Here is a 27,671-nt window from a genome sequence, read left to right on the forward strand (position 1 = left end):
GATTTCAAAAGTTTGCTCACGTACCATTTTTTTCTCGTACGTTTACATGGTAAGTGACAGGAAACACAAGTATTTGTAATTCTTTAATCTCCGGTGAAAATACAATCACAAATTCGACAAATAATAAAATAGCAATTTCACTCCGGGAGAACTACGTTCCAGCGTAAGTCATGTCTCTACGATATCATGTGACATATCTCAACGCTGTCTGGTTACGGTATCGCTCAATATGACGCGGTTTATATACTTTTCATATATTATAATTACTTTGATCATATTTTCTTGTTTCTTTGCGTGAACATGTACTCAGGTTTTAAAAGTAATCGCATAATTATGTTGATTAAAACATTTAGATTTTAAAAACAGTCGTCTGTTACTTGAAAAATAGAAGTATTTTGCTATTTTCCAGAACAAAAATATACTACACGTTTTCAAAAACAATATTTACAGACAGTCAATGATCGATTGAAGGCAATGTCAGTTTTAATCTTAGAAATATATTTCTGCAACTGCCTTATCATAAACAGGCGATATTTATCTAATATCCTGTTCCTCACTCTAACCGATGATGTTACTAACTCTAAACGCGACATAGACAAGCGTTACTGACACTCATCGAAGTCTTGCGGCTAAACACATTACTTATATTCGAGTAAAATATACCAGCAAATCTAAATGTGACTGAAAATCAGATTTTGTTCTAAGTATGTAGTATTTTCTGCCTGGTTTTCCATTTATTTAGGAAGAATGAATGCACATTTCTCGATGCAAATCTAATAATCTTTTTATAATTACTACACGTGTATTATTCATTATATCAACGATACAAATTTTGTTCTTTAGCTCGAGTTGAACTGAAAATGTCGTGGTTAAAGAACTTAAAAACAGGACGACATTCATGAATCAATGAAAGTTACGTCACAATTGACGACACGCACCCAATATGAAACTGGAACGTCAATATGGAAAAATATTTCTTGCACACAGGACTGGCGTTTCCGTTGGTACATTGAGAGCTTCTCTCCGTCCCTTTTACATGAAGTTTATTCCCCGTCCCAAAAATTTATTTTAAGGAAAGAACATACCGTTACGCTAGAAACGATAAAAACTAAAGTGGAACTTTGTTATTGTGCTTCACTGCAACGTCACTTCAGCTTATGGACGTAAATTTCCCGCGCTGTGCGTACATACCCTATTATAAGAAAGAGTGCTGCAAATAAAGTCTTTATATATTTGCTTTTTTTCTTCTATCATTTGTAAAATACGGTATGCAAAAAAGTAATATGTCAGAATAAAACGCTTATTTGTATATGATATGCAAAAAAAAATTCAGTCATGTGTTTACGAATCGGGTAGAATTATCCGTCCTGAGGGCACCTGCGCCTTTGGCGGTTACAAGTTATGACGTCTCGGGTTCCTAATACATTAGCACGTAATAATAATTATTATGTGCGGACAAAATGAGTGACACGCCTGCACATGATGACGAAAACATTTGTTACGAAATAGCTAATTTCTGTACAAAGCTCTGGAAGTAATGCTTCACGATCCGGATAATTTATACAGTATTGATTAACGGCGTACGCAATCCATGTATCAGTTATTACGTGTTCTTACGTGAACACAGGCTATTTAATATGTGTGAACGTATAAGCTATTTTGAGCCGATTTAGTAACATTAATGAAAAGTTTTACGTCACTCTGATAAATTTTAGGTACTAAGGTTTGAACATTATTTCATCTACGGACGGACGTCTTTGTAGAGCAAACGACCTACTGCAAGCGTATTGGATAGCTTTCTTACATGAAAATGCCACACCCAAAGCAGCTTAATTACAAACACATAGTTGAGAGGGCAAGTGACTCGAAGTCAGCGACCATTGGCCTCGGAGGTCTTTCACGTTATAACTTACTATGGGCACACAGAACATACAATGCCAATTTAAATGATTTTTGTAAAATTCATACACAGTCCTATTATAGATCTTGCGGATCATACATTAACTCTAAAAGAAGATTTTTTTAAAGGAATCTATTGCAACAAAAACAAAGTCTTTTCACAAGAAATATAATTGTTGAAAAGCAAGTTTATTTGGTTTGTTTTTTTAGAAAGGGATGCAGTAAAATGCAAAGAAAGGAAAAGGGCGATTCAGTAAAACGACAAAAGTAAAAGAGATTCGAGTAACTGCACGACTTTTATGAATTTAGTTTGAAAAAGAAAATTAAAAAGGCATTGCAATAAATTGCATAAGTATGGCGTTACGTAGTAAAACACAAGTTTCGTGAATTTAATTGATAAATGAGGAAAAAATTTCAAGAAATGCGCGTGTTAAAAAGGACGAGAAAGAATGAAATGCCGTAATGTATATATAACAAAATTGTAATGTTCTTCCGAGTATTAAAACCTTACATGTTCTCTACCCACTTTTAACGTAAAATGTAAACATTGAAATGCATAACATGTATGCACTTTTTTAAAACTGAGTGTATGAGTAATGTTTCTGCTGAACACCACTATTGCGTAGAAGTCACCGACAATGCTTACAACATTCCATGGTATTTAAATTAAGTGGAAATATTTCTATAGCGAACACCTGAAGATTCTTGTTTCTATTGTAGAACATTAACCTTACGTTTTAATTTTCATGCTGAAATTGTATATAATTGTATGCATCCATTTCAAATACTTTTACACCAGCCTGCGTAAGACTATAATGTGTAAAATGATAACGACAACTGAGCCGCACAATGTGAAAACCAACATAGTAGGTTTGCGACCAGTATGGATCCAGACAGTCTGGATGAGGATCCATGTTGTTCGCTAACGATTTCTCTAATTGCAATAGGCTTTGACAGCGAACAGCATCGATCCTGACCAGACTGTGTGGATGTGCAGGCTGATCTGAATCCATGCTGGTCGCAGAGGCACTTTGTTGGTTTTCTCATTGCGCGGCTCAAATACATTTTTCATACTGATTAAATTGTTGTACCTTACTCAGACGTCATCCAGTCATTTACGAAAGTGTCTATGAAATGTTCTCAACGAAAAGATAAAATGTACATACGAATATTTTACAAGTTCAAATGGTAATTATGATGTTAAGACTTTGCAACACTGTATGTGAGACGTTGTCGCGTATTGTCCGTTATCGTTGCGGCCTTGCAACATTTATGTAGCTTACATAAGTTTATTTGTAGCTAGTTCGTTTTATCTTCCAAAATTCTGCAAATAGCTAATATTGCTTACACGCATTAAACTCATCTTTTCAGTTATGAAAACGTAGATTCAATGCTTTATTGCACATAATAAATGAATCAACAAGGTCATTCTGAGCGACACCGTAGCTTCATCGTTGAGGTATGTCACATGATATCGATGAGACTTGACTTACGTTGGAACGTAGTTCTCCTGGAGTGAATTTGTACACCATAATCAGAAGCTTTTCTTTATCTTATATGTTTCGGCACCGATGAATGAAAATAACTAACGTTTTCTTTAGTATAAGGCATAGATTGTGCTCATGACTTGTTGAATTTGTTTTTCTACTTGATTGAGTAAATACATAATCGCTGTTAAAGTTTCATACCTATGCCTTGAACCTAGGTCAGAGCTACATTTATAATTATAAATAGAACATTACAAAAATCGCAATAACTGTCATGGTATAGGACTTGAAAATTAAATGGGGAGGAAATGTGAAGACGGCCTGGTACCTTGGTCGGCAGAGCATCGGAACGGCATTCAGAGACCCCGGGTTTGAGTATCCGTCTGGCTGCACATCTTTCTCACCCGTGACATTTGGCGCCCAACGTAGGGCCATGAACAAATAAACCTCGATCTTCTATTCACCTTATTGTCTTTCCCATTAGAAATTCGAGGATGAATTCAGAGCGGGGGAGTAAGTCACAGTATTTGACTTGAATATTAAAACGGGGAGAATAAGTGTAGGCAGCCGGGTAGCTTGGTCGGTAAAGCAACAGAACGGTATTCCAAAACCCCCAGGTTGAGTCCCGGTATGGCTGCACATTTTTCTCACTCTGTGACATAGCAACTAATCATAACAAGTATCACCAATTACTTTATACACTTGCAATACAGTACATAATATGTACATGTTACTTATCGTATACCGAGTACCTTACATTAAAATTGAGGACGAACTGACTGGGGCGAAATTACGCCTGATTTTGCATAAACAGATAAATACTTTCACTAAACTAGAGTATTACAGACTTAATCAGCATATCTGATGTACAATAAAGTTATGATTTGCCTGATGATCTGAATGGTTAGAATGAGATGTTTACCTCTTTTTGTTAGAGGGAATTTCTGACATGCAAAGGACGTAAAAGAAACAAAGGGAGGTAACTTTTTAAAGACTAATCGAACTACAGCTGTTTGCTAAATATTTAATTAACTCTAACTTTAAAAGTGTAACACACAACACTGATTAAACAGAATCTAACAAAAAAACAAAAAAAAAAAAAAATAGGGAGATCTCACGGAAATGCATTAAGGTCAACAAAAACTTCACCATCTCTGTAGTTAGTAACCGAATTTTTTAGTTACCGATGCTCGGCCCTAAGAAAAGAAGACAGAATATTTCCATTAAGTCAGGCATTCATATGTATACATTCTTACATATTTATTGGTGACTATTCGTCCAGAAATTGTTACATACCACCAAAATCGTTAGGCCTATCCACTGAGTTGTATTTTACAATTCTTTGGGCCTACCTAAGTTTATCTGATTCAACAATTTTTCTTCCTTTCTCGGACAGCTTTTTTTTCAGTGCAATAAAATCTTATCGATGTTACCATCAAAATCGCTACAAAAAATTGCAACTCTTATAGGCTAGCTGTAATCTGTAGTAATCAGAGGCGTAGCGTGATCCATTTAGATGTTATTGGATCCCCTCCCCCGGCGTGGTCCGGGGAGCCTCCCCGTGGAAATTTTAGAGCAAATTTTTGGTGACTTTTCTAACCAAAACTATGCTCCTTTAGTTTAGAACAAAATATTCACAAACGGTTCGGAATGTAAAGAAAGGTCTATATAAGTTGATAAACGTTACAAATCGGGGTCGGGGAGAGGAGTGGGGCTTACATTTTGGAAGGACTTGGACTAGGCAGTACGAAATTTGTTATTCACAAATTAACAACATGAGTTCTTTTTCCAAACTTATTTGTTGTATACAAAATTTGCATTCACTATAGGCCTACATCTTATATGGAAAGACAAACGCGTTAATTTTCATAAAAACAACATTAGAGTAACAATATCAATGACGACCCTTTCCGCGAGAATGCGCGCGTAATCAGACGTCCTTCACCAAAAACATGAACAGAATGGTCACGTTCCAAAAATTATTTCAAGATTGGACGCCAAAACTTTGAAAAAGAACATTTAATTATAGCTTTAACTATTTTTTCTGGTGCCACAGATCACAGAACACGACTGTATGAATTTTCACTGGAGTTAAAAATTTTCAAACAAAAACCAGGAACTGTATTTTTATCGGAAGGCGAATTATAGTTGAACGTGGGCGGGCGTTTTTGACTGTTCTGTTATAGGATGGTGGAAAGATCAATATCTTGTAGACATTGTAACTAAAAAATTTAAAACCGGAATTTTTAACATTTTGACTCCAAATATATATTGCTAAGTGCATCAGATAATATATATACAATATTAAAATGCTGTGTGTTATTTTTTAAAAGAGATATTTACTCCAAAAAATTTAGCCCCCATAGCATTTTTGGAAATAGGATAGACAACTCCTGAATGACTATCTCATCAAATTTGCTGATATAAAAATAAACTTAGGTATTTTCCCGGGATACCCTCATTAAAGTCTGTTTCTTCATTTCATTCAGACATGGAATGTAAACAAACACAGGAACAACTTAACAGTACAAGGACATCAAACAACCTTTTTTTATTTTCCTTCAGGACAGGTACACATGTTAGGTCATACTTGTAGTTAATAAACCAAAATGTAAAACAATTAATTAGCTCATCAAAGAAATGAAGACTAATAACTTCACAATATTTTATTACCTCCCTTCATTACATTTATCATCTACATTCTACATATTTTTTTTATGGAATTACCTCCCTTTATCTCAAATAAGATTTCTTATATTGCAATTTAATCAGTCAGTATTTTTACCTTAATTTTCAGACAAATAAATTTATATTTTTTTAATCCATGGTAAGATGAAAAGCATAAATTATATTAAAGAATACCATAAAAGCATTTATCACACATGAATGCAAGGTATACACAACAAATAATTTTGAGCCTTGTTGCCAATGACAATGTTGAAAAATATTAAAGCTCAGATGGCATAACAGTGAGATAAAATCTTTTTAAGTTAAGTTAATAATTCCCATATTAACTTATGACTACAAAAATTTAAAGTATGTTGTTATTCCCATTTCAGTCCAACATATCTAAAGAAGTAAATACTACAAAGACTGTATATCAAATTTTTGAAAATAAAATTCCACCAACATATTTTATTCTTATTTCTTTTATCTTGATTATGTAGTGTACTTATCTGGAATGATGAGATATTTTGAAATGTATATTTCTTTATTCTCCTGGATGGAAAAAAAATATATATAAACAAAACAACCATTTATACCAACCAAATTGTAAAATACTTAAGTTTCTTTGATGTTAGTAATTATATGTTGAGACACGAAAACAACATAAAGTATCAACATAAAATATAACTAAAAAATTGTGGAACATCATTATGTAGATTAGATTAGACTGTATTATACAAATATTTATATGAAAATATGTGACAACTCTGGTTAAATAGAATATTAGTTAACTTATGGTAAAATGTTGAACTGCTTTAACATTAATCTACAAGTGATGAATGAGTTCATCTTACCATAACTTTGACATTTAATGTATTATTAAGAAAACTATAACATACAAGAAATGACACACAGACAGTATAAGTTGCTGAATGACTGGGTCAGTCTCCACCACAAATACTATGAAACTTAAAAGTCCAATTAAATGTGTTTCTTTAAATTAGATTGATCACATTTTAACACTTCTATGAATGCAATTGTTAAATGCTTGCTTCTTACATGCATGCAATAATGGAAATAAAAAATGATTTAACAATATATGTATACAGTCTTGTCATGAACACATTCTGTACAGATGATAATACATAGAAAAGTCAACATATTTATTATATGGGTCCATCTCAGTTTACAGCTGGTGCATGGCTGTCTTGCACTTGAATATACATCTTGCAGCACAGTTGGGGTAAATTCCATTTCACATGACAACACACTTGTAGCACTTCTGGAAATACAAATGTAAAACTTTATTACATAAAGAGAATAAAACATGATAGTTTTTAAAACAATTATAACATCATTTTAGACATTTGCAGATATTCTAATCTTAGAAATATATTATCAAGCAGCAAGTCAGGTAAATCTACAAATTGACATTTTGTCTAATTTCAACTTGTCTAAGGAATTACCTGTTTTAAGCAGCAAGATTGTGTTGCTACTTGGCTTGCTGCTTTATTTAAATTTTACATATACTTAGATCCACTAAATGACAAGTTATTTAATAGGACTGTCTGAAAAGATTGCATATTTTATAACATTCAATGTACATATTAAATAAAATGGTGAAAAAAATAAACAGATAAATCTGATGATGTTCACCTATGATCTCACCTAAAAGCTCCAACAACAACCTACAACCTCTGATTAGTATATGATGTAATAATGATAAACTACCTAAAGTGTTTTTATATAGCATGCAAAAACAATGAACTTGAGAACTGCCAAAACTTCACCTTATGAGTAATATATGTTCCTTGTTGAAAGTGTTGTTTTTCTTAAAGCATTTGAAATCATAGATATTATAAGTACAATGCAACCTCTGTAGAGCAATACCCTGTGGGATATACAAATATTTTAGTTATTTTGAGGTTGTTGTTCTGGAGAAGTAAATTTGATAGTTATATTTCAGCTTAGGGAAATTCTCATGATGTTGTTATAGAGAGGTTTTTGCTTCAGAGTGAGCTATTCTGGAGAGGTTGTACTGTGAAAATTGCTTCAAACTTCATCTCCTTCAACTGAGCTAAATGAAGAAAAACAACAAAGGATTTTCCAAATTTAGAATTTCCTTGTTTACAATTTGACATTTAATGTTAGGCAACTATGCAGGCATATTTTTATGTGACACAATGCCGCCTTTAACTATCTTATTCCAATGAACAAATTGTCAGTCTTGACAAAATGATGTGAAAAAAAGATCACAGTAAAAAAAATTAATCCTAATCATTTTATATATATTGCAAAATCAGCTTTACAGAACTCATAAGTGACAAAAAATTAAATTCAAATATTGCCTTTGTGATGTGCAGCACTGGCCATGTCTTTTTATCACAATAGTTTACCTTATTTATATCTGTTACTTTTGTCATAACTTTTATGTCCCTTCTGCACTAACCATTGTCTTCAAGTTCTGAAATATTGTAAAACATTAATTCACACACATTCTAGGAAATCAACATAAAATCAGTGTCAAAGCATTTGAATATAATTGTTTTAATTATCTTAATACAAAGATACAAATGTACTTCATGTTTTTGCTGACTGATACAATATACTGAAATTTGTATTTCAATATTTATTATCAAAGTACATGTTCATTCTATTTTTGAAATGTTGACATTACAAAGCTATCACACATTTATTACTAAACCATATCTATTATCATTATTTTTAATGGAGATATGTACTTAGTAAATTGAGGGATACACAAAGCTACAGGAAAGAAATGTTTATGCCAGGCTGACATAAAGTCCAGAAGGTTCACATCTTGTCAGGAATGTCAGTCTTATAGCTGTCTTGTACAGTTATTTCAGGAGCAAGAATATAGCCATACAGCATATAAATGCTTTGAGACCTTTGTTTAACATACAAAAGCATAATACCTCCTGCATTTTTCATAATGGTAACATCTTCTTGGACTGCCACAGGGTAAGACAGGTCAAACAACTGTACATGTACATACTCAAACTTTTCCCTACCAAAACTGAAAATGAAAATTATACATTTTTTTCCTTTATTTTTGTACAAAAGATGACCTATGCATTTAATACAGACTTTTTACATTTTAAATATATTAAAATTAATAAAATATCTCATAACTCATTGTATGATTAAAATTATAATCATTAATAAACTATATCAAACATGAACCTGAAGTGTTCCAATTTATAAAGCTGCAATTAATATTGAAAAAAATGCAACTATTGTATACAATGTATATTAAAAAAGTATCATGAACCTGATTATAAAACAGTCTCAGTTCAAATGTTATAACACATGACTGTCAGAAAATCAATGTATGTTGTACTTTAATGATATCATCATGACATGAATGCCATCAATAAACTTCATATATAACAAACTATACCACTATGTCAGCCTCTTTCTTGTTGTTTCTACAGCTTCCAAAGACAGACTGCAACTACATGTATCAGACACTGTAAGTAAAATATACAAGTAATCATTACACAAGAGAATTTTTCATGTTAAATAAAGGGAGTTAATTAAATGCAATCTGAGAATTTTTGCTAAACATAAAGGGAAGTAATTATCAATAAAATGAATGAAGAAAAATGCATATATAAGGGAGGTAATTTAGAAAAAAACAACAACTTCAAATGTCAGTATAATGATAGTTGACATTGACAATGACCTATATCAAGTATGCACAACATAAGAAACAGCAAGCACTTGAAAAATGCATTATATTTCACTGCAATATCAAGAATATTTGACTGTATGTAAGTGTTCTCTACATGCTGTTACACTGAAAAAAACTTTAGTCTAAATATAGCTTAGATCTATTTATATCTTCAAAAAAAGGAAGTCCCAAATTTCCACAGCTATTCACAGGCTGAAAATTTTAGGTACTAATATCAGCAAAGAGGTTGATATCTATACTTTTTAATAACTATCGTCAAAGGTAGGGAAAAACTTACTGGAAAGGCATAAACTTCTGATCTAGTCATTTCAATACATTTTCAGCTCATTTGCATATAGGAAGAAATTTACAGAATTCCCCCTGTTTCTCTTCATTTTCAAAAAAACCTGTAAGATGGATATAAACCAAAACATTCTCCTATGTGTCAGCTATCAGATATATATTTCAACAAAAACTGTCAACTTACCTTGTTTTTAGAAGAAGATAAAATTCCATGACAACTTTCGCTTCCCCGCAAAACTGTACCGGTGCACACATAAAAAAATCTCAACTGTGATTTTCAAAATAATACAGTCAGACCACAATTATTTCCCTTGAAAATAAAATGCTCTAGTTAAATGCCTATATCTTGACATTTATTTTGATTTTCTGATACTCCTAGAAAGCAAATCAGTTATTTTTGTAGCAAGCTATCGTAAAATGTAAATATAAGAATTGAATGCTATTTTTTTTGTGCGTTCATATGGGTATGAACCACATTGGAAGGCCAATTAAGAATCGCTTACGCGATTCATGAATTTGCAGAAAGTCCCAATGTGCTTTATACCCGTATAAACGCACATAAAATAGTATTCAATTCTTAAATAAAGTACACATGTGTTCATACGTGTTACAACAGAATATATGCAAATTACCTTGCAGTAAATACTCTGAAATGCCTATGAACTGATCAGACTGCTGAGGACAAACTTTGACTTATGCACAATTTCAAAACAGACAAAATGATGAAGCTATTTCAACAGATTCTTATTTCTTTCACCAACTATATTTACGGTAAATTCTCTTTTAAATATTGCAGTTACAGGAAAATATTGTAAGCATTATATTGATTTCTAGACCAAGTTATTGTTTGCCATCTGTTGCGTGTTTTTGATATTACAATCGTCTTCCTTTCAAAACCTTACAATTTCCGTGAAATGTATCACTGCATTATTGCCATCAAGTAGGTTATGATACAAAGATAAAAATCTTGTGACAGGTGTTTAGGCTGAAATATAAAATCTATATCACGAAACAATAATAAAGGAATTGTCCAGACGATATTAGTTGCTGGTTTTGAGTATTTATTACACAGATAGATAGATAGATAGATTATTCAAACAAAAGGCAATATCCTTTCCTATTAACGTCTGATGGCCCTTTCACGCTTCCGTAGAAACAACATTTATTACACGAAACTTAATTTTGAAAATATTTCTGAAATGTCTAGGTCTGCAGCCACGCGCATACATTTAGACGGGGTGACCCCTGCGCGTGACCCCTGACTATCTACGAATCAAAATGCGGCTTAGCATTTCTACTTTCATTTTATTTACTTCCGGAAAATATCTGAAGGTCGAGTGACGTCATTTTCTGTGTTGTCAAAAACATACATATACCTGACGAGGTTGCACGAATATGTGCTGGCCGTCCTATGGTTATGCACATATGTATATCCTAGGTTTCTAAATTACTTTCTGGTACTTATAATATGTGTAAATGTTTAGTTCTGCTCAACTTGGGGCTAGAGGGCTTGCACTTTTACGACCGTCAATCAAACCGAACCTGCAACATTTTCGTTTATGTCGTGTTGGGCGACCTGTGGTTTTCCACTTTTTTATTTTAAAGAAATCGAGGTATTTACGTATTTCAAACGTATTAAGCTATAGGATGTATACTTATTTCGTGCTTTAAATAATTTTGATTGATGTATTTTTTCTGCAATAAAATTTGGGAGATGAGTGTAAGGGCATAAGAAATCTGAGGCGACTTGAATTGAAATTTGGTTTCTTTATACTACCCCCTCCCTCGACGGAGTGATGTAAGGTTGAGTAGGTGCTCAGTGGCGTAGCTTCTATAAGGCACTGCAGGCCCGGGCCTGCAGATTATCCGAGAAAGTGAAAAAATAAAAATGCCAAATATGCAATAAAAATCGAAGGGTAAGGGGGTTAGGCTGTAGGAGGTAATGAATCAGTCACTAACGGGAGCTCCCTTACCTGGATGATTTTGAACTGTACGCTAGATATGAGCAGCATAGTTACGAACGAAGCAGCGATGCTGCGAGTATGATGCAGGTGAGGGAAGGGGGTCTCCATCTCCAAGAAAATTGAGATTTAGTGAATGTTTTAGGCAAGAGATGCGTTCTCTTGCTATATTCCAGCGTTAATCTATTTTGTTTGTCACATTTGTACTACATATTACGGCGGTAATCATTTAAAATTAAAGTTTAGCACACCGCTCATGCTTAATGGCAGGGATCGTGATATTGTCTAAAAGCAAAACCTGCAACTCGAGCAGCCCAGGATATTTTGAGGAATACAACCATTTTTCGTATACTTTATTTACAATTAAGGGTCCTAATTAACTTGACCATGAAATTGTGTATCGCTCTAGCACGGCTGAGACTTAGAACGTTGAAGAATCATAGTTCTACACAATATACTCCCTGTTTTCGTACATTAGACATCAATAGTAACAGTAGATATATGGTTATGTTTCAAAATAGTTGTGTCACTGAAACACTGTGTCATTCTATTAATATATATTTTATTGTACAACTGCCAAGACAAGCTCACGCCAAAGGGGCCTAACACTATGGCAGTTTGGGTAACTGCATCTGACTGCTACACACGTGAAAAAAAATCGAATATTCGAACCGTGTGCAAAGCTGTCACTATGATTATTTATTCATTTATTTATTTATTTATTATTCATTTAATATCCTCCACAACGTCAAGATTACATGTAGGCAATGAATGGAACGTTACCTAACACATTAATGTTATACTAGGTTTTTTTGTTTTTATCGTATTTGAAATCTTCGTCAATGCATTAATGCATTGCGTCTGCATCAGCATTTTGGTAAGTTTTTGATACCTCGCACTTTACAAATTGAGTATACCGAGGTTCAATGGGCAAAGTGATATGTAGGTATGTTTGTAGAAAACGAGCGCCCGGTTTGTTGTCGTAAAAACTTGCATGCACAACAGAATCTCGCTTTTGACTGAGTATCGCAACTAGGGGTTTGCGGCAAAACGTTTCGCCTGAAGTGGTGGTCTAAATCTAAAACATACAAACATCCAGTTAATATACATGTACCGGTATGCAGAGATTTAGTGTCAATTAAATATAAATCATTTGCTAAACTTTTTGTAATAGCAGCAAATATTTATACTGTGTTTAGCTATACATGCATTGCGTCTTATTTTAAACCTAGGGCATATAGTACTGTTAATACAGATAAACCTGTTACTTTATGTTTACATAAACTATATGTAGTAACTGTTCATATTTTCAAATATGAAACTCAGATCTAGTATACCCCAGAGACATAGTCTTTAGCTTGTATCCGCTTGTATCTTTGTATGTTCGAAACCTCGCACGAGGTTGGCTTTCTGAACAATTTATGGCTTTATCCAGGTATCAGTTCAAGCCTAAAGTTTATGTCCGAAGGAGACATCCGGGGTCTTCCTCCCAACATTAAACATTGTTAAAAACTGGATAGTTCTTTTGAGACATAAACACGTACTTGTAAAAATTACAGTTGATGATTTTATACTAAACCTCTGAAACTGTTTAGGGTTAACCTACCTAATTGTTTTCCGTGGCATTAAAACACTTGCTTTATTTTCATTTTTCGTTTGTTTCTACTTAAGTTTTCACTTAGGCAGACAAAATTTTTGGTTCTTGTGACAAATATCTATGCGAAATGTCTTCTACATGTATAGAAAACTTCAACTAAACGGATGCACAATATACACATATGTAATTAAGATCATATGACATTACGAATTCATTTAAAATATACGAAACTTAAAATGATTCACAATATATGTTCGACATCAAATGATATGTCCGTACTCCCTACATAAGGTTTGTTCACTTTTACGCTATAGATCACAATAATCCAGATGCCACTGATCATGTGAACTGCAAACTGCAAAGAAGATAAGTATGATATACATAAATGAAGCACTATCAGTATGCCCAGCTTTGTAAGCAATGTGTAATTTAAAAAGAAGAAAAATACACATAGATGTACCGTTCGAAGGTGTTGCCACCGGCCGTTCCTGTGCGGTTCCCACTGTGTTCCTTTATATGTTCGTTTTGTTCTCACTGACAGTTTGTGTCGAATTTGAATTGTACGCACAGGCGTATAGGCGTATGCCCGGATACGCGCCTGACCAATATTGAACATATAATAGATATTTCCATGATTAAAAAATAAAACAGATACCAGTAGTCTTAATTATTTTCTCTCTCGTATACCACCGCCCCGCCAATTATCGCCCCGCAACTTTATTAATGTTGGCAAATAGACAGTACTTACGCCGAAGGAAGGGGTTGCGAATGTCATGATCAAACTACGCGGACGGGATTCGAACCCGCGACCTCCGGGTTAGGAGTCCGACGGTATTTACAGGTTGTTTTCTTTTTACCAAGAGGGGTAGGGGCCCAGGCCTGTTTGTGTGTGTGTGTGTGGGGGGGGGGGGGGTAGCTAGGTATATGAGCAAAGGGGAATAAAAACCTGATGTAAAGTCAATTTTTGTGGAAAACTGCATGATTTAAAAGAAATTTACTGAGGGGAAGGGGCTTAACAGCGGCCCCTATTATGATGGAGTAAAAACCCTGATTTAATTCTACCCCTACACCTCGGTGCCTCTCAATAATCTGTGAATCTAATGCTTATTGAAAACAAAAACTGTTTCAAGTTTATTAAAGTTTGAAAGTATTGCTTTTGATTAAAAAAGCCTAGACTGCTGTAAAATCTGTTTCATAGTACAAAATGCATATCTTGAAGTGCGTATACAGCTTATTTTCCAGTTGAATAATTATTGAAATGTGCATCTGTTTAATAAATAATGATTTACTACATTTTATCGGTGAATAAATATAATCAGAACTTCGGATGCTTAGTAATTAAATCAGGAGTGCGTAGCACGAGTGATCTAATTATTCGCATCATTTTATCCATCAACAAAATACAGGAACATATTTTTTATCAGTCACACTGTGAGTGATATAGGTTTGCTATTTCTTTTATAAGTATTCAGCAAAAAATAAACAGAATTTGTTTGTTGTGAATGGATATGGAATATCACATCGAGAACTGATACAATAACTCGCGCTACCTGCTAATGAAAATATTTAATTGCATCAACTGTCAATGTGATATATTCCATATCCACTCAAAACAAACAAATTCTGTTTATTTTGTTTTGCTGAATGCTAATAAAAGAAATAGAAAACCTATATCACTTACAGTGTGACTGATATGGAACTGATAATACTGATGTTGGGTCAGTTATACGTAGTTATGATAACTTAGTCACAAAATGAACTTTGATCGTTTTTTGTGTGTTTTTATTGAATTAAACTCCTCCGCTTAGGATTGGGTTTATTCCGACAGAATGGCTCAGAATGCACAACAGACACGCTAGTTTTTCAAAATGTTCATGGGGAGGATACCACATACCCCACTAACAAGTCGCTTCTTCGGCGCATCGGGCCTGCAATTTATAAAATGCCAACTACGCCCCTGGTGCTTTGCAGTATAATGACCCGGAAATATATATTCATAACGGTATATGTGTTCCAAGTAGAAATTAATGAATTGATAGTTTATATGACTGAAATTGAGTGTTATACTATGGCAATGAGGATAACAAAGCCTAAATGTTAATTTATGAATCTGTTCTTTTTGCTCTCGTTGATTCTCTTTGATTATGGGAAAGATAACTTGTTTAGGAAATAATGCTTGGGAATTGATAGTTGTTACAGACACGGTTGCTTATCCTTCCAAATTTTACTTGTGATGGACAATTGCCATTAGGAGTGGAGCAAGAAAAAATTTATAAATTTTGATCGAAATTTTGATAAAAGAGCAACAGCAATCTGCCGTCACAAAACTTTTAGTCAAGGACCAAGACAACAACATACTCATATGCTATGACATTGTCCCTACCCCCATACCCACTCCTGATCAGTTTTACATTGCTTCTACGGAGGTTTTAGCCTTTTTTACATGTTACTCGGCCGAGTAACTGAGTATGCCACGCTACGCGCATGGTAATAAATCTTTAAATAACGTCTTAAGGATTACTGTGTGCGTGTTCAGCTGTGAACAAATTTATATATGGCGTCGTAGGTTTGTCTGGTGATCTAGTTTTCGCGCATTAATATGTTACAGCAGTCAGTAAATAAACACAACAGAAATATATATTAAAATAGTTGAAAATACGTTTAAAATTGTATTTTTTGACGTTCGATAGCTGAAAATACAGTCGTGTCAGAATAATTATATTTTAATGGTTGACTACATCTGTGGCATGGAACTACTTTCGGCACTATTTTGTTCGGTTTGCAGTAAGGAAATTTCTGCATTGCTAACTTTGAATCGATTGTGAGACAATCGATCCAAAAACTGGAGGTGTTACTTACTTGTAAGTGTGCGTATTTTGAGTTCAGGTTAATGCCACGCGCATGCGCAGGCTGGTCTGGATCCATGCTGGTCGCAAAGCCGCTATGTTGGTTTTCCTATAGTGCGGCTCATATGTAATCGCACGGTAATTTCCAAATATAATTCCGAGTTCACTACCTTAGGTTGTGATTGGCATATTATGTAAACCTCTTGGAAACCTCTCTGGAATAACACTATGTCATGAATTAACTTTGGAATTACCATTTATGCTTTCAGGAGCATTTCTGATTCCCTACATGATATGTTTATTCACATCTGGGATACCTATGTTTATGATGGAACTGGCGATTGGACAGTATATGAACATTGGAAGCCTAGAAGCATGGGCAAGGATTGCCCCTGCATTCAAAGGTAGGTCTGATAAAACTTTTATAAATAATTAAGACATGATGTCTCTCTTGCTCCTGAACAAAGTGCACAATTTGTAATTTTAAACATACCTGTTCTCGTAGAAACAAAGGTATTTTTCAGCGAATTCAGAGAATCTATATCCGAGCACTTTGGCGTTCGCACATGTTGTCAATAGCGCGTACAAAAAAATCATTATAGTTAGATGCAACATTTTCTCTTTCACTGTGTAGATAGATAGGCAGTTTGTTAACGAAATCTTCGATGCATGAACAGCCAAGCATATAACAGAAGACTAGGTTTTAATTAGTTCGTTCACATGAGGCAATAAAATTAAAACACAACGTAGCACTGGCTTAAGCGGAATTCTGTTGCAGAGGTGTGACCAGAACGGACTAGAGAACACTGAGCCAAAGTATTTTGAACCTGCTATTGCTAAAAGTCCATCGAGAGTGAGCTGCTTTAATGTTTGTCTGCTGACCCTTTTCGTCGGGCCTTTAATGATGTTTCTTATGTTTCTTTTTAGTCTTTAAAGGTACCGAGTACATGCGTGTGGCTCTTTTTAGATTTCCCTTATTATACTTTTTTACGTGAGCACTTTTGTGTTTTACCTATCGAGCTTTTGATACCGTTACTCAGTATGAGTTTCACCAGGATAAATTTAAATTATGCTACAAGTTCAGAAATTTCAGTAATTAAGAATGAAGGTTTGCGTGCAACTCACCAATATTTCTGCCTCTAACCGTTTACTACTTTCGGTGCCAAACAGTCCTTTACCTTTTTTATTTACTCCATCTATGTATTTTAGTGTAAATGCATATTCTTTATACATCCATATATGCATTGCTTCAGGGCTTTGTTTTGAACAGGCTCAAATTTTGAAATATGGTTATTCCTATTGTATATTTGTTCTTTGGCTTGTTTTTTTTTTTTTTTTTTTTTTTTTTTTTTTTTTTTTGTTTTTTTTTTGTGGAAGCTGATGAAAGAATTATTTTGGTACGTTCGTGTAATCATTCTAAAACAAAAGACGCTATAAAACAAAATAGACGAAAGGAAACGCCGCGTTCATGTTGTGTAGGTTTACATGCGTAACCCCTGCATGATTATGAATAGTTTACTTACGTCAGAAAACCCCGGTCTGAAATAATGTAAAATATAATGACTACGAAGAAATACTTCTAAGTCTTCAAATGTAAATGTCAGCTGTAACTGTCCCCTGTTATATGATGATAAATCGATCGTTAAAATCCGTTTGTAGAGTTTGACGTTGCGTCATGTTGGCGTGCGTACATATGAGTAATATAACGTGTTGCTTTATTTCTCTTGTTGACGTCGTGAAAAAAGAAGTCATATAATCAAACAGCAGTACTATAGTGAAGGATGCAATACTGAATCATATTGGCTTTTTCGCAGTGATGCTGAACAGCATAGTTATTCGTTCTATTCACAATAACAGATTAAAAAAGACATATTTTGAAGGTTGCGCTTCGTAAAAGTTAGGCGACGTATCTTCACAACGTTCGGCATTACAAAATGTCAAAACATTGCTTACCTCATATTTAGGGTAAAAATATAATTTAAATTACAGGACAGCGTGTAATAAATGTTCACGTGTTTTATTGTTACAGGTATAGGAATAGCATCCATTGCCGTGATATTCCAGGGCAACCTCTACTACATTGTAATTCTTGCTTGGGCACTGTATTATCTCTACATGTCTTTTACTATAGTACTTCCTTGGTCGCACTGTAACAATGAGTGGAATACAGACCGGTAAGAACAAAATCGGCTGATACTGTTGTCTCAGAACAAATGTGTTGTGAAATATTCATTATTATATAGTTTTAGTAAAAAAGGCTATACACTGTTTATTCATGGTCAGCTTTTACCTTAATATAAGAGCTGAAATAAGACTTTTCTCGAAACACTTCACAATTAGTCTTAATAGTCATAAGTCGATTGTATATGTTATAAAATGATGTTTTCAATGCAAAATAATCATTAAATTTGAAAAAAAATGAATTTTGACCATAAAAAAGGCTAATATTTTGTCTCTAGAATGTGTGAAAATGCACAAAATGCATCCATTTGATTCATATTCATGACGGAATGAATGATATTTAAGAATCAAAGTGAAAAGTAATGCATACAGGTGAAACTTTTACCAAAATTTACAATGAAGCGACCATAGAGCCTAAATTTAGCCTAGAAAATGGGTAGGGGGTGGCCTCACTTAAATGTCTATATTTCTCTAAAAATTCGAATTTTCACAATGAGACTTGTTAACATGTTCGGTATTACATCTTTCTTGAAAATAGAGATGAAAATGTTATAAAATTTAATAAATAGATATTTCTTATAGGTTATAATGCAGTAATTCGGTCCAAAATGTGCTTCCGTGGTGTAGTCGAAAGAAGTCCCTAATAAATAGATCCTAATTTTTCCATTTTTCGCGCATTTGCGCGTAAATCGGGGGCCAAATGGGCATTATTTCACTCGTTGAATGAATTTTATATAAAATAGGACACGTTTCATGCTAATACTCGCATGTTTTCGAGTTGTTTACTTGAAAACGAAAGTAGGGTGTTTATTCTGCGGACCGCTTTCTGAAATATGGCAATATGAGGGTACCTGACTTCAGTTGACTTGCATTTTTTCTGCATACTATTCAACACCCCTTTTTCTTTTCGTTTTTCTTGAAGCAAATGTATGGATATCTTGTGGAAAATAGGTCTACGAAGGAGTGAAAATCTAGAAACTGTAACAAAATTGTGCTGAAGTAGCTGAATTTTATATGAAACAAAGAACAATTTCTTTTATTGGTATATAGCCTTAACGAGAATTTGCAAGAATTCTCTCCCTTAATTATTGACTGTGTTAAAGCAATTCCCTTCAAATTGGATTGCCTCTCTTACCTTAGCTAAAGTCCTGTCATTCATGACCTAAGTCAATAATTCTTTGTCATGGGTTTTGCATTGATCTAATATTTTGCTTTAGGTAATACACGGAAATAAGGCTCGCATGTTACTCCATAGAAAGCAACAAAACATGTAGTCAGTTTTTGATATAAATCATGTTGTTTTATAGATTTATATAGAAGTATTATTCATGTAAAGATATAAAACATTTCTGTAAAAAAAACATTATGTTAGCTTATGATATTGCGAAATTCGTGTTGTCATTTAACAGAAAATGAAAACATTTAAATAAATTTCTTTTCTTTTGAAACTTTGAATCCCACCAAACATTGAAATCCGAAAATTATTTCATAAACGAGCTTTCCCACTAACACATGTATATATAATAGTTTTCCTTGAGAAAAACGAAACTTGTGTGAAGATACATGTTTTCCCATTTTGACTTATTGTTCTTGTCCATATAACGGTAGTTTTGTTTAACTTTCATGCTTAGAAGTTTACCTTTCAAAACATGATAAAATAAAGTAATAAACTAAGCAATACTGTATTTGACAGGCAATGGCAAAGAAAAACCCGAGCAATTTAACAAACTTAAAAAACCATACATGTTACGCACACACATGTTTTATTAACTGGTCTTGATCCAAGGTTTTCTATAGAAATCAAAGAAAGGAAGAAAGAATCTATTGAATTATGAATCAAGTTTCTGATTTTTTTCTGATCAGCATTGGTGTCTGTGTACCATAGAGCTCCTAACTCATTTTTTTAAAACAATTAGCTCTGATTCACCCTGTCTACGTATTTATAGTGTCTAAGTTACTTAATTATACATAAATCAAATATGCCATTCAGATATGTGTTTGTATATACTATACAATTCAATATTATGAAATCAAATTTATCGTGTAAACTAAAGTCTTTAGCTGTAAAGGTGGCTGTTTTTCATGCTTTCCACGAACAAAACCGTGACATAAAATGTAGGTCGTACTAAAGAGATAATCCTACCGTGCAAACTCATGGAAAGCATGCCAATTTTTTTTCAAGCTTCGATTTCATTTATAAAATAGACAGATATTGGGCGTCTGTTAAGGCGTCGCCACAGTCACAACTCAGTATCAGTTCATATTTTCAGGCCGAGTATTTTTCTCTTGAAAATTGCACTAAAGCCTTAACAGCTGGTCAAATTATCATCAACATAAGAAGCATATGATGATTTATAGTACATATGCCGCTTGTAAAATATTTGAGTCTCGTTTAGACCGAAAATTTACCACAAAATATTGAAATTTTATGTGCAGTAGAACTCCAATATAAAAATATTACAAAGACAAAATTTAGTTAATTTCATAGTACGATATGTATACTGCAAACTCCTACGGATTTTTGTCGAAATTGTTCCTGGTTATTGCATTAGACACAAAAAGACAACCCCATGTAAATTTAATTTAAGGTTTAGCAGTATATCACAAAACAACAGATTTTTTTAACGAATGAACAGCATCTTGACACACAACTTATCTGTCCAATACATGTTTTACTGTTCTGTCCCACAGAGTTGGATACTTAAAATATTCTTAATGAGTTGTCCCCCTTTTAAATAAGAATGCCATTTGTAAAGAAATAAATGTAAACAATTGTCAAAAACGATGTTTTACCTAGTTATGTAAAGTTTAAACACTCGCACGATGTTGCAAATGCATCAAAACGAAGACGTGTAACAGCTTTTAAAAAATGGTGAGTTTTTAAAGGCGCTGAACTGCCCAGAAGTGTGGCCCCTTCATGCAGTCCCTTTCCGGAATTCAATACATATATCAGTAAATTGACAATGGTTTTGTAGAATAATATAAATGTTTTATACGCTGTTAAAGTTTCAAGTAAAACAGTGCTTTCTTTCTATGATTTGATGACGTTCGAACTTTTTTCTCCGAAACATGGACCTATACCTTAAAATGTTGTTTGTACATGCATTACTGACCACAGGTAGCCAGGTAAACCTATACATAATCCTATAATATCACCTGTTTATATACATGTAAATTATGTGTGAACAGATAACACAAATTGGATAAATTGATGGTGTTGGGATTTTTGTGTATAATTCAGTAATCAGGTAAAATTTCAAAATAATTTCTGAAGACTTTATTCTTCACGGTCTGCTTTACAATTGGCTGTAATTATCTTTGAAATGTATTGAATATATATTGAGTTTGACTGCAGATAAAATTGCAAAATTTTGTCATAAAAATATCGAATAAAGGCATAATACAGGTAGTGAAATGCACATCCTTCTACTTGCATATGTTCACATAGATAATATTATTTAAAACATAATTATGACAAATTTTTTGACTTTATAGTTACCACTTAGTCATCTTTTATTTTTATGAAAATTTGCATGTAAAATTTTGAGTCAAATGGCTACCCCTGTAGGCGATGCCTTAATTTCACTCTTTCTTTGCACATCGTGGAAACCATGCTGTGTCTTTTGTTTAAATAAATTTACACATTCTCTCCCCACTCTCACCAGCTTTCAATGAGCGCCTAACTTGCAAATTACACTATCCTTTTAAATCCTTTTGAACTGTTTCATTAGAAAATTATTCTTTGAAGTAGTTTTTCCCCTGTCGTCGAATGTTTCAATATTCCAAAGATATTTAGCTTTGAGTCGGAAATTATGTAATTTATGTTGATTCGTATTGTTCTCATAAACAGTCTGGTGAAAAATCAAAGCTCTGTTCTATTCTGTTCTTTTCATTTTTTTCTATATTTTCTTTTTTACTAATTAGACAATTATGAACTTTATTATTCTAAAAGACTATATTGAATCGTACGTCAGTTGTTGGTATACACGGTTTAAGTTACATCAGAACTTTAAGAAATCCACAAGTTTTTTTATTTCTTGGTACACTTTGAAGTAAAATGGAAACAAGAAGCCTTTACCCTATTACACTTAAAATTATATTATTGTATTGTTTATAAAGTCAAGAATACCTACATGTCATATGTGATAATAAATTGTCATGCTTTGGAAAATATGATTTATTTGCCTCTAAAGTAAAAGAAATTGAAAAGTTTACTGTTTTTCACTATATGTTCAATATAAGCGACGGTGATACTTTTAAAACAAAATGGGAAGCAAGTAGATGTTCAGTTAGAATAAATAATTTCACATTAAATTGAAGAGAAGAAATTGAAGTTTACTGTCATATCTGGTAAAATATTCACAAACCAAAAGACATATTTGAAATTAATCATTAAAAATAAATTTCCTATATAATCTATTGCTCAAAGTAATGTCAATAGGGAAACCAATATTGATTATCGGATAATGTTCAAGGGGGACAACCTACTATGATAAGCCAGTCAAATATAATAAAAGCTGGGGATGGTGCAATTCGTTCTGATGAATTTACAACGCCGTTGCTTGCCCTCCAGGATGTTTTGAATTTAATGCGCATGCGCTCTTTGCGTGTGGCAAAAAGACCGCTCAACAAATAGGTGAACCTACATGAAATAATCATTATGTAACGAATTTTATTGCCACAATACAAAAGATTTTGATCACAGTTTATCACAAAGAATGTCTTGATTAAAAATAGATTGTTACTGATTATGTCTTACCTGAGGTTCTGCCTTTTCTTCTTAATTTTGGTTCGCCCGAAGGTACTTTCAAGAGTATATCCACTCAGAAAACAAACATAAAACTTGTTCCTTACATTAGAAAATGTCATATTTTCTTTTATTCTTATCTTTTTCTTTCAATAGCTCTAGTATGTATTTTTGTCCAACTTGAATGATATTTATAATAGGTAAGGAGACGCGGCACTTTGTCACTGAAGTTGCTGTTTTTGTTAATATACGGGATATTATCACGTTATTATTAGGTAGATGATATGATAAAACATGGGCCACATTGGTGATCAAGACCATAACATTGGACTTGTTTGTGATTTCGAGGGATCACCTAATTAGACCGGGTCATAAAAGTTACTGAAGCATATAAGATGTCTACTGAAGCATATAAGATGCCTATGGTGTAACTCACTGACTTTTGACCTTCAGACATCAACGTATTCGGACAAATATATCACTTGGCGGAGGTGTTAAATGAAAAAATAACATAATTGTCACATGATACCAAAAATTGCAAATAAAAAATACGAAGATCCTTTGGAAATTTGATGGAAATTTCCTATTACAATGATGTTCGTACTGAAAAAAGTCTAAATTCGTACGATCTCCATTGTATCAAGGACTTAAATTAATTTGGTATTTATTTACTGGAGGGGAATAACTAATGTATCACCATTTCTTGTTTGTAATATGGATCACTTTTATTTCCTTAATGTAATTGAAAATATACAGTGCAGAGAAATCAACAACGTTCAATTAAAATCATCTCTGTTAATTTTAGTCAATGTATTTGCACGTTTTCAATAAAATTCAACTCTTCAAACTATTTGTAGCATGTGCTTGTATCATTTACGATGGATTGTTACTTCAAATAATCTATTTAAACTATGAGGCTCCTATTTATATTATTTATTCACATTAATATCCAGGTTTTCAATTTCGATTCTGTCCATTGCATCTTACCAATAAACACGAGTAATATATTACAAAGAAATTTTCTATTATTTACGAGGATTGTTCAAATATGAATGCATCTAGAACGTTATCTCGCTTAATAATGCGAAAATCACGAGGAAATTAAGATTATTGGGTAGATAAACATGCCAGCTTTACATTGATACCACACCCATTAAAATCCGTTCACTTTAGCCGTGTCTATCGCTCGCTAAACATTGCCTACTTGTGTATGCTAACAGATCTTTACAACGGAATCGGAGATGTAAATGTAAATGTAGACGTACTCTGTACTTTGGTCAAATTCCGACGGGGGGGGGGGGGGGGGGGGGGGAGGATTTCTCAAAACATAAAATTCGAAACAATCAATTTCAATAAACAATGGCGTCGCAAAAAAGTCACAAATTTGGCCTTTATATATGCAGGTTATATATCATGTTTGGTGGATAATATGTCCCTCTAAGCTTTAGTTGTTGGCCGAATACTGTTTTTCATCTATTTCTATTAACTACCTTGAGCGGCCCCAATTACAGTCTAAGCCTTTCTATCCTAGTAAGCTTCGTGGTGATATTTCAGTCTTATTACGAGTTATTTAGCTGATATTTTTTCTGCTTTAAATATTACTATTTCAGTGTTTATATCACACCATGATTATATTATACTGTGTTTAAGTCAACTTGATTGAATAACCTACTTGATTGAATTATCTTCTGTTCTGTTCTATTCTCAATATTGGCGACCTTGACATTGACTACAGCAGTTTGCTATATACATTGTTTGGTGACAATTTATGTACATTAGCTATAAACTGGAAACCATCTGTTCTGCTCGACGATCCAATTACTGAATCATTTTTTCTTCTATTTTTAGTACATGTATAATATTTTGACCTTGGCAGCATTTACCCTAATGCCATCAAAACTGATGCCATCAAAACTGACAAAACAAAGTAAAGTAAGATTTTAACCACAAATCTTCAAAATTCGTAAATGTGAAAATGTACTCTAGATCAGCGCCTAAGATCGCTGCATACACTGGAATTTTTCAAGTACAGCATATTTAGTATTGAAACTTCTGGCTGCAAACACAATTCGAGCCTTGGTTTTTCTTGAAGCTACCTTTAGGCAAGGTTTCACTCATATAAATTCATTGAGATGACACATTAAAAAAATGTTTTTAGCAATAGTGATCTTGACATTGAATCTAGTGCCTCAAACACTATCCCAAGCTAGGTCTCCAAATAAATTAGCTATATACTATTTATCTTGGAAATGTGCCAATCTGAAAAGTTGTTGACCAGAACTACCTTACCCAAAAGTAGTAATAACCAGGCATTTTCTGTGCCGGAACTTTTTCTGAATTCTTGTACAACATGCAACTTTACTGGGATAAACGCAGTTTCATTTAAGCGCATTTTAACGTGTAATTGTATAAAAAAGGCTTAAAGTATTGGAATGCAAGAAGGAGGATCAAATCAAAATTGAAATATTTGTACCATTTTATAACTAAGACTGTATCAGTAATAACGTCACAGAATTTTATAAAAAGTGAATTGTCCATAGAACACATGTAGTACTGTTTTTTCCTAAACTAAACGGATTAAAGCCACGAAGACATGACTGGGGGTCTTCGTGGCTGAAATTTATGAAAACTTTGGACTAGTTTGCTAAAACGTTATGATTTCTAATAACATTTTGTTAATTATAAGAACGAGGAAGAAACACTTGCCATATTCATTTAAAGATAAAATGCTCGTCATGAGCCTTGCGTTTTGTTATGTTTAATTAACTAGCTGAATGAATTCAGTAAAAAAACTCACTTATGTAAGATCATCTGTTTATTTCGCCAACATCCGTAACATTCAAGTATATAAAGATTAATAATTCACTCAAATGAATATCTATTAAAATTATGTAAATCTGTATTACGCTGAAAGAATATATAGAATTTGAATTTTCAACCGTTCCACTGAAATCGATGATAAATCGAATGAAAAGTTGATTGCTTCGATGCATTCGTAAAAGTTTGAGATTTTAAGCAGTGTAGTTTATAAAACTTCTACAGTGTGTATGTTTCATTAGATTTGATTATGCATGACACATCGCTATAGCTATCAAACTATGGAGACCCACGCATATATTTTCTAATTAATGTTAATCTGAAAGCGGCACATGATAAGTAAAGTATATTATAACTTAAAACATATTTCATTTTTGACTAAGTTACCTTCAAAATGTTGAAATATAGTTTACTCTTCCAAAATACCTCTTACTGCCAAACTGTAGATCTAATCGTGTTACGAATCTGCAGGGACTATATCTTCCGGATAGACTCTCGTCTCATATTAATATTCAATAAAGAAATTGTCAAGATAGTTTTCATATCTCCATACTTCAATGTGCTGTCGTTCAAAGAACACATAAATTTTAGTAAAATATATTTAGCTTCTTTAAAAAAAGTAACACTTACAAGATATCAGACCTTCGAAAAACACTCAGTATTCGCGAACGGTAAACTTTACAAATTTTGTTGTGATAGAGATAACTCTTCCGTCAATATGACCACGTAAATAATAGAAAGTTTTTCCATTGCGGATTGTTTTTTTCTTTTGTTGTTGTTGTTGTTTTTATTATTATTATTATTATTATTTTATAGCAAAAACACGTTTTTTTCTAGCGTTATACACTATTTCGCATGTAAATGACGTATGTCATCAGTGACGCCACAGCTAGAAACGCTAATAACGTTATTTCCACCATGACGTTAAAATACTTACTTGTAGATGTATCAGCATTATTTATCCATCTAAATATTTAATTGCAGAAAACCATAGCCCATTGAGAGAAATTTACAACATTCCTAACTTTAATCTGCACATTTTGATAGAGAAAAAAATGAAAATATGAAATACTACTAGATCTAGCTTCTTTTTGCACAAAGCCCTTAATATATCCTTAATATACACGCGCGTTCAACATGACAGTAAAGTTGGTAGGCAGTTGGTAGTTGGTAGTTGAACATTCGAATAACCAACTACTTACTAGTTGCCAGTTGGTTATTCAAAATGTATAAGCAAGTCTGATTACCTTTTAAAACATAATGATAATAAAACAATCATTCTAATACATGTTTTGTTCTTTAAAATTAATCTTCATTTCTTAAAATGCATTCAGCAGTCTCAAAAAGTACCTTGAGAGCCAGTTGCCAATTCGCGATATGTTTCAGAAAAGCTTTTTTTTCAGTCACAAATGGATAAAATCATTCAATATGACATTTTATATGGTTTTTAATATCAATATCTGACGCTTTCA

At 33.2% G+C, this 27,671-nt stretch overlaps 1 protein-coding gene and 1 long non-coding RNA gene across 2 annotated transcripts in view; one reads left to right on the forward strand and one right to left on the reverse strand.

Moving 5' to 3' along the window:
* LOC123528532 (sodium- and chloride-dependent GABA transporter 2-like) overlaps nt 1-27,671 on the forward strand; it is a 97,046-nt gene that overhangs the window by 47,020 nt on the left and 22,355 nt on the right. The window contains exons 2-3 of the mRNA XM_045308299.2: nt 16,724-16,858; nt 18,484-18,628. Of these exons, the coding sequence (XP_045164234.2) occupies nt 16,724-16,858; nt 18,484-18,628 (280 nt within the window). The remainder of the gene's footprint in view (nt 1-16,723; nt 16,859-18,483; nt 18,629-27,671) is intronic.
* LOC128547936 (uncharacterized) lies at nt 6,038-10,346 on the reverse strand. The gene is made up of 5 exons (XR_008366779.1): nt 10,235-10,346; nt 9,475-9,544; nt 8,990-9,090; nt 8,450-8,517; nt 6,038-7,335 (listed from the first exon to the last, which is right to left on the reverse strand). It is a non-coding gene; the product is annotated as an uncharacterized LOC128547936 (long non-coding RNA).

The sequence above is a fragment of the Mercenaria mercenaria genome, chromosome 13 (assembly GCF_021730395.1).
Source record: "Mercenaria mercenaria strain notata chromosome 13, MADL_Memer_1, whole genome shotgun sequence".
Taxonomy (NCBI): Eukaryota; Metazoa; Mollusca; class Bivalvia; order Venerida; family Veneridae; genus Mercenaria; species Mercenaria mercenaria.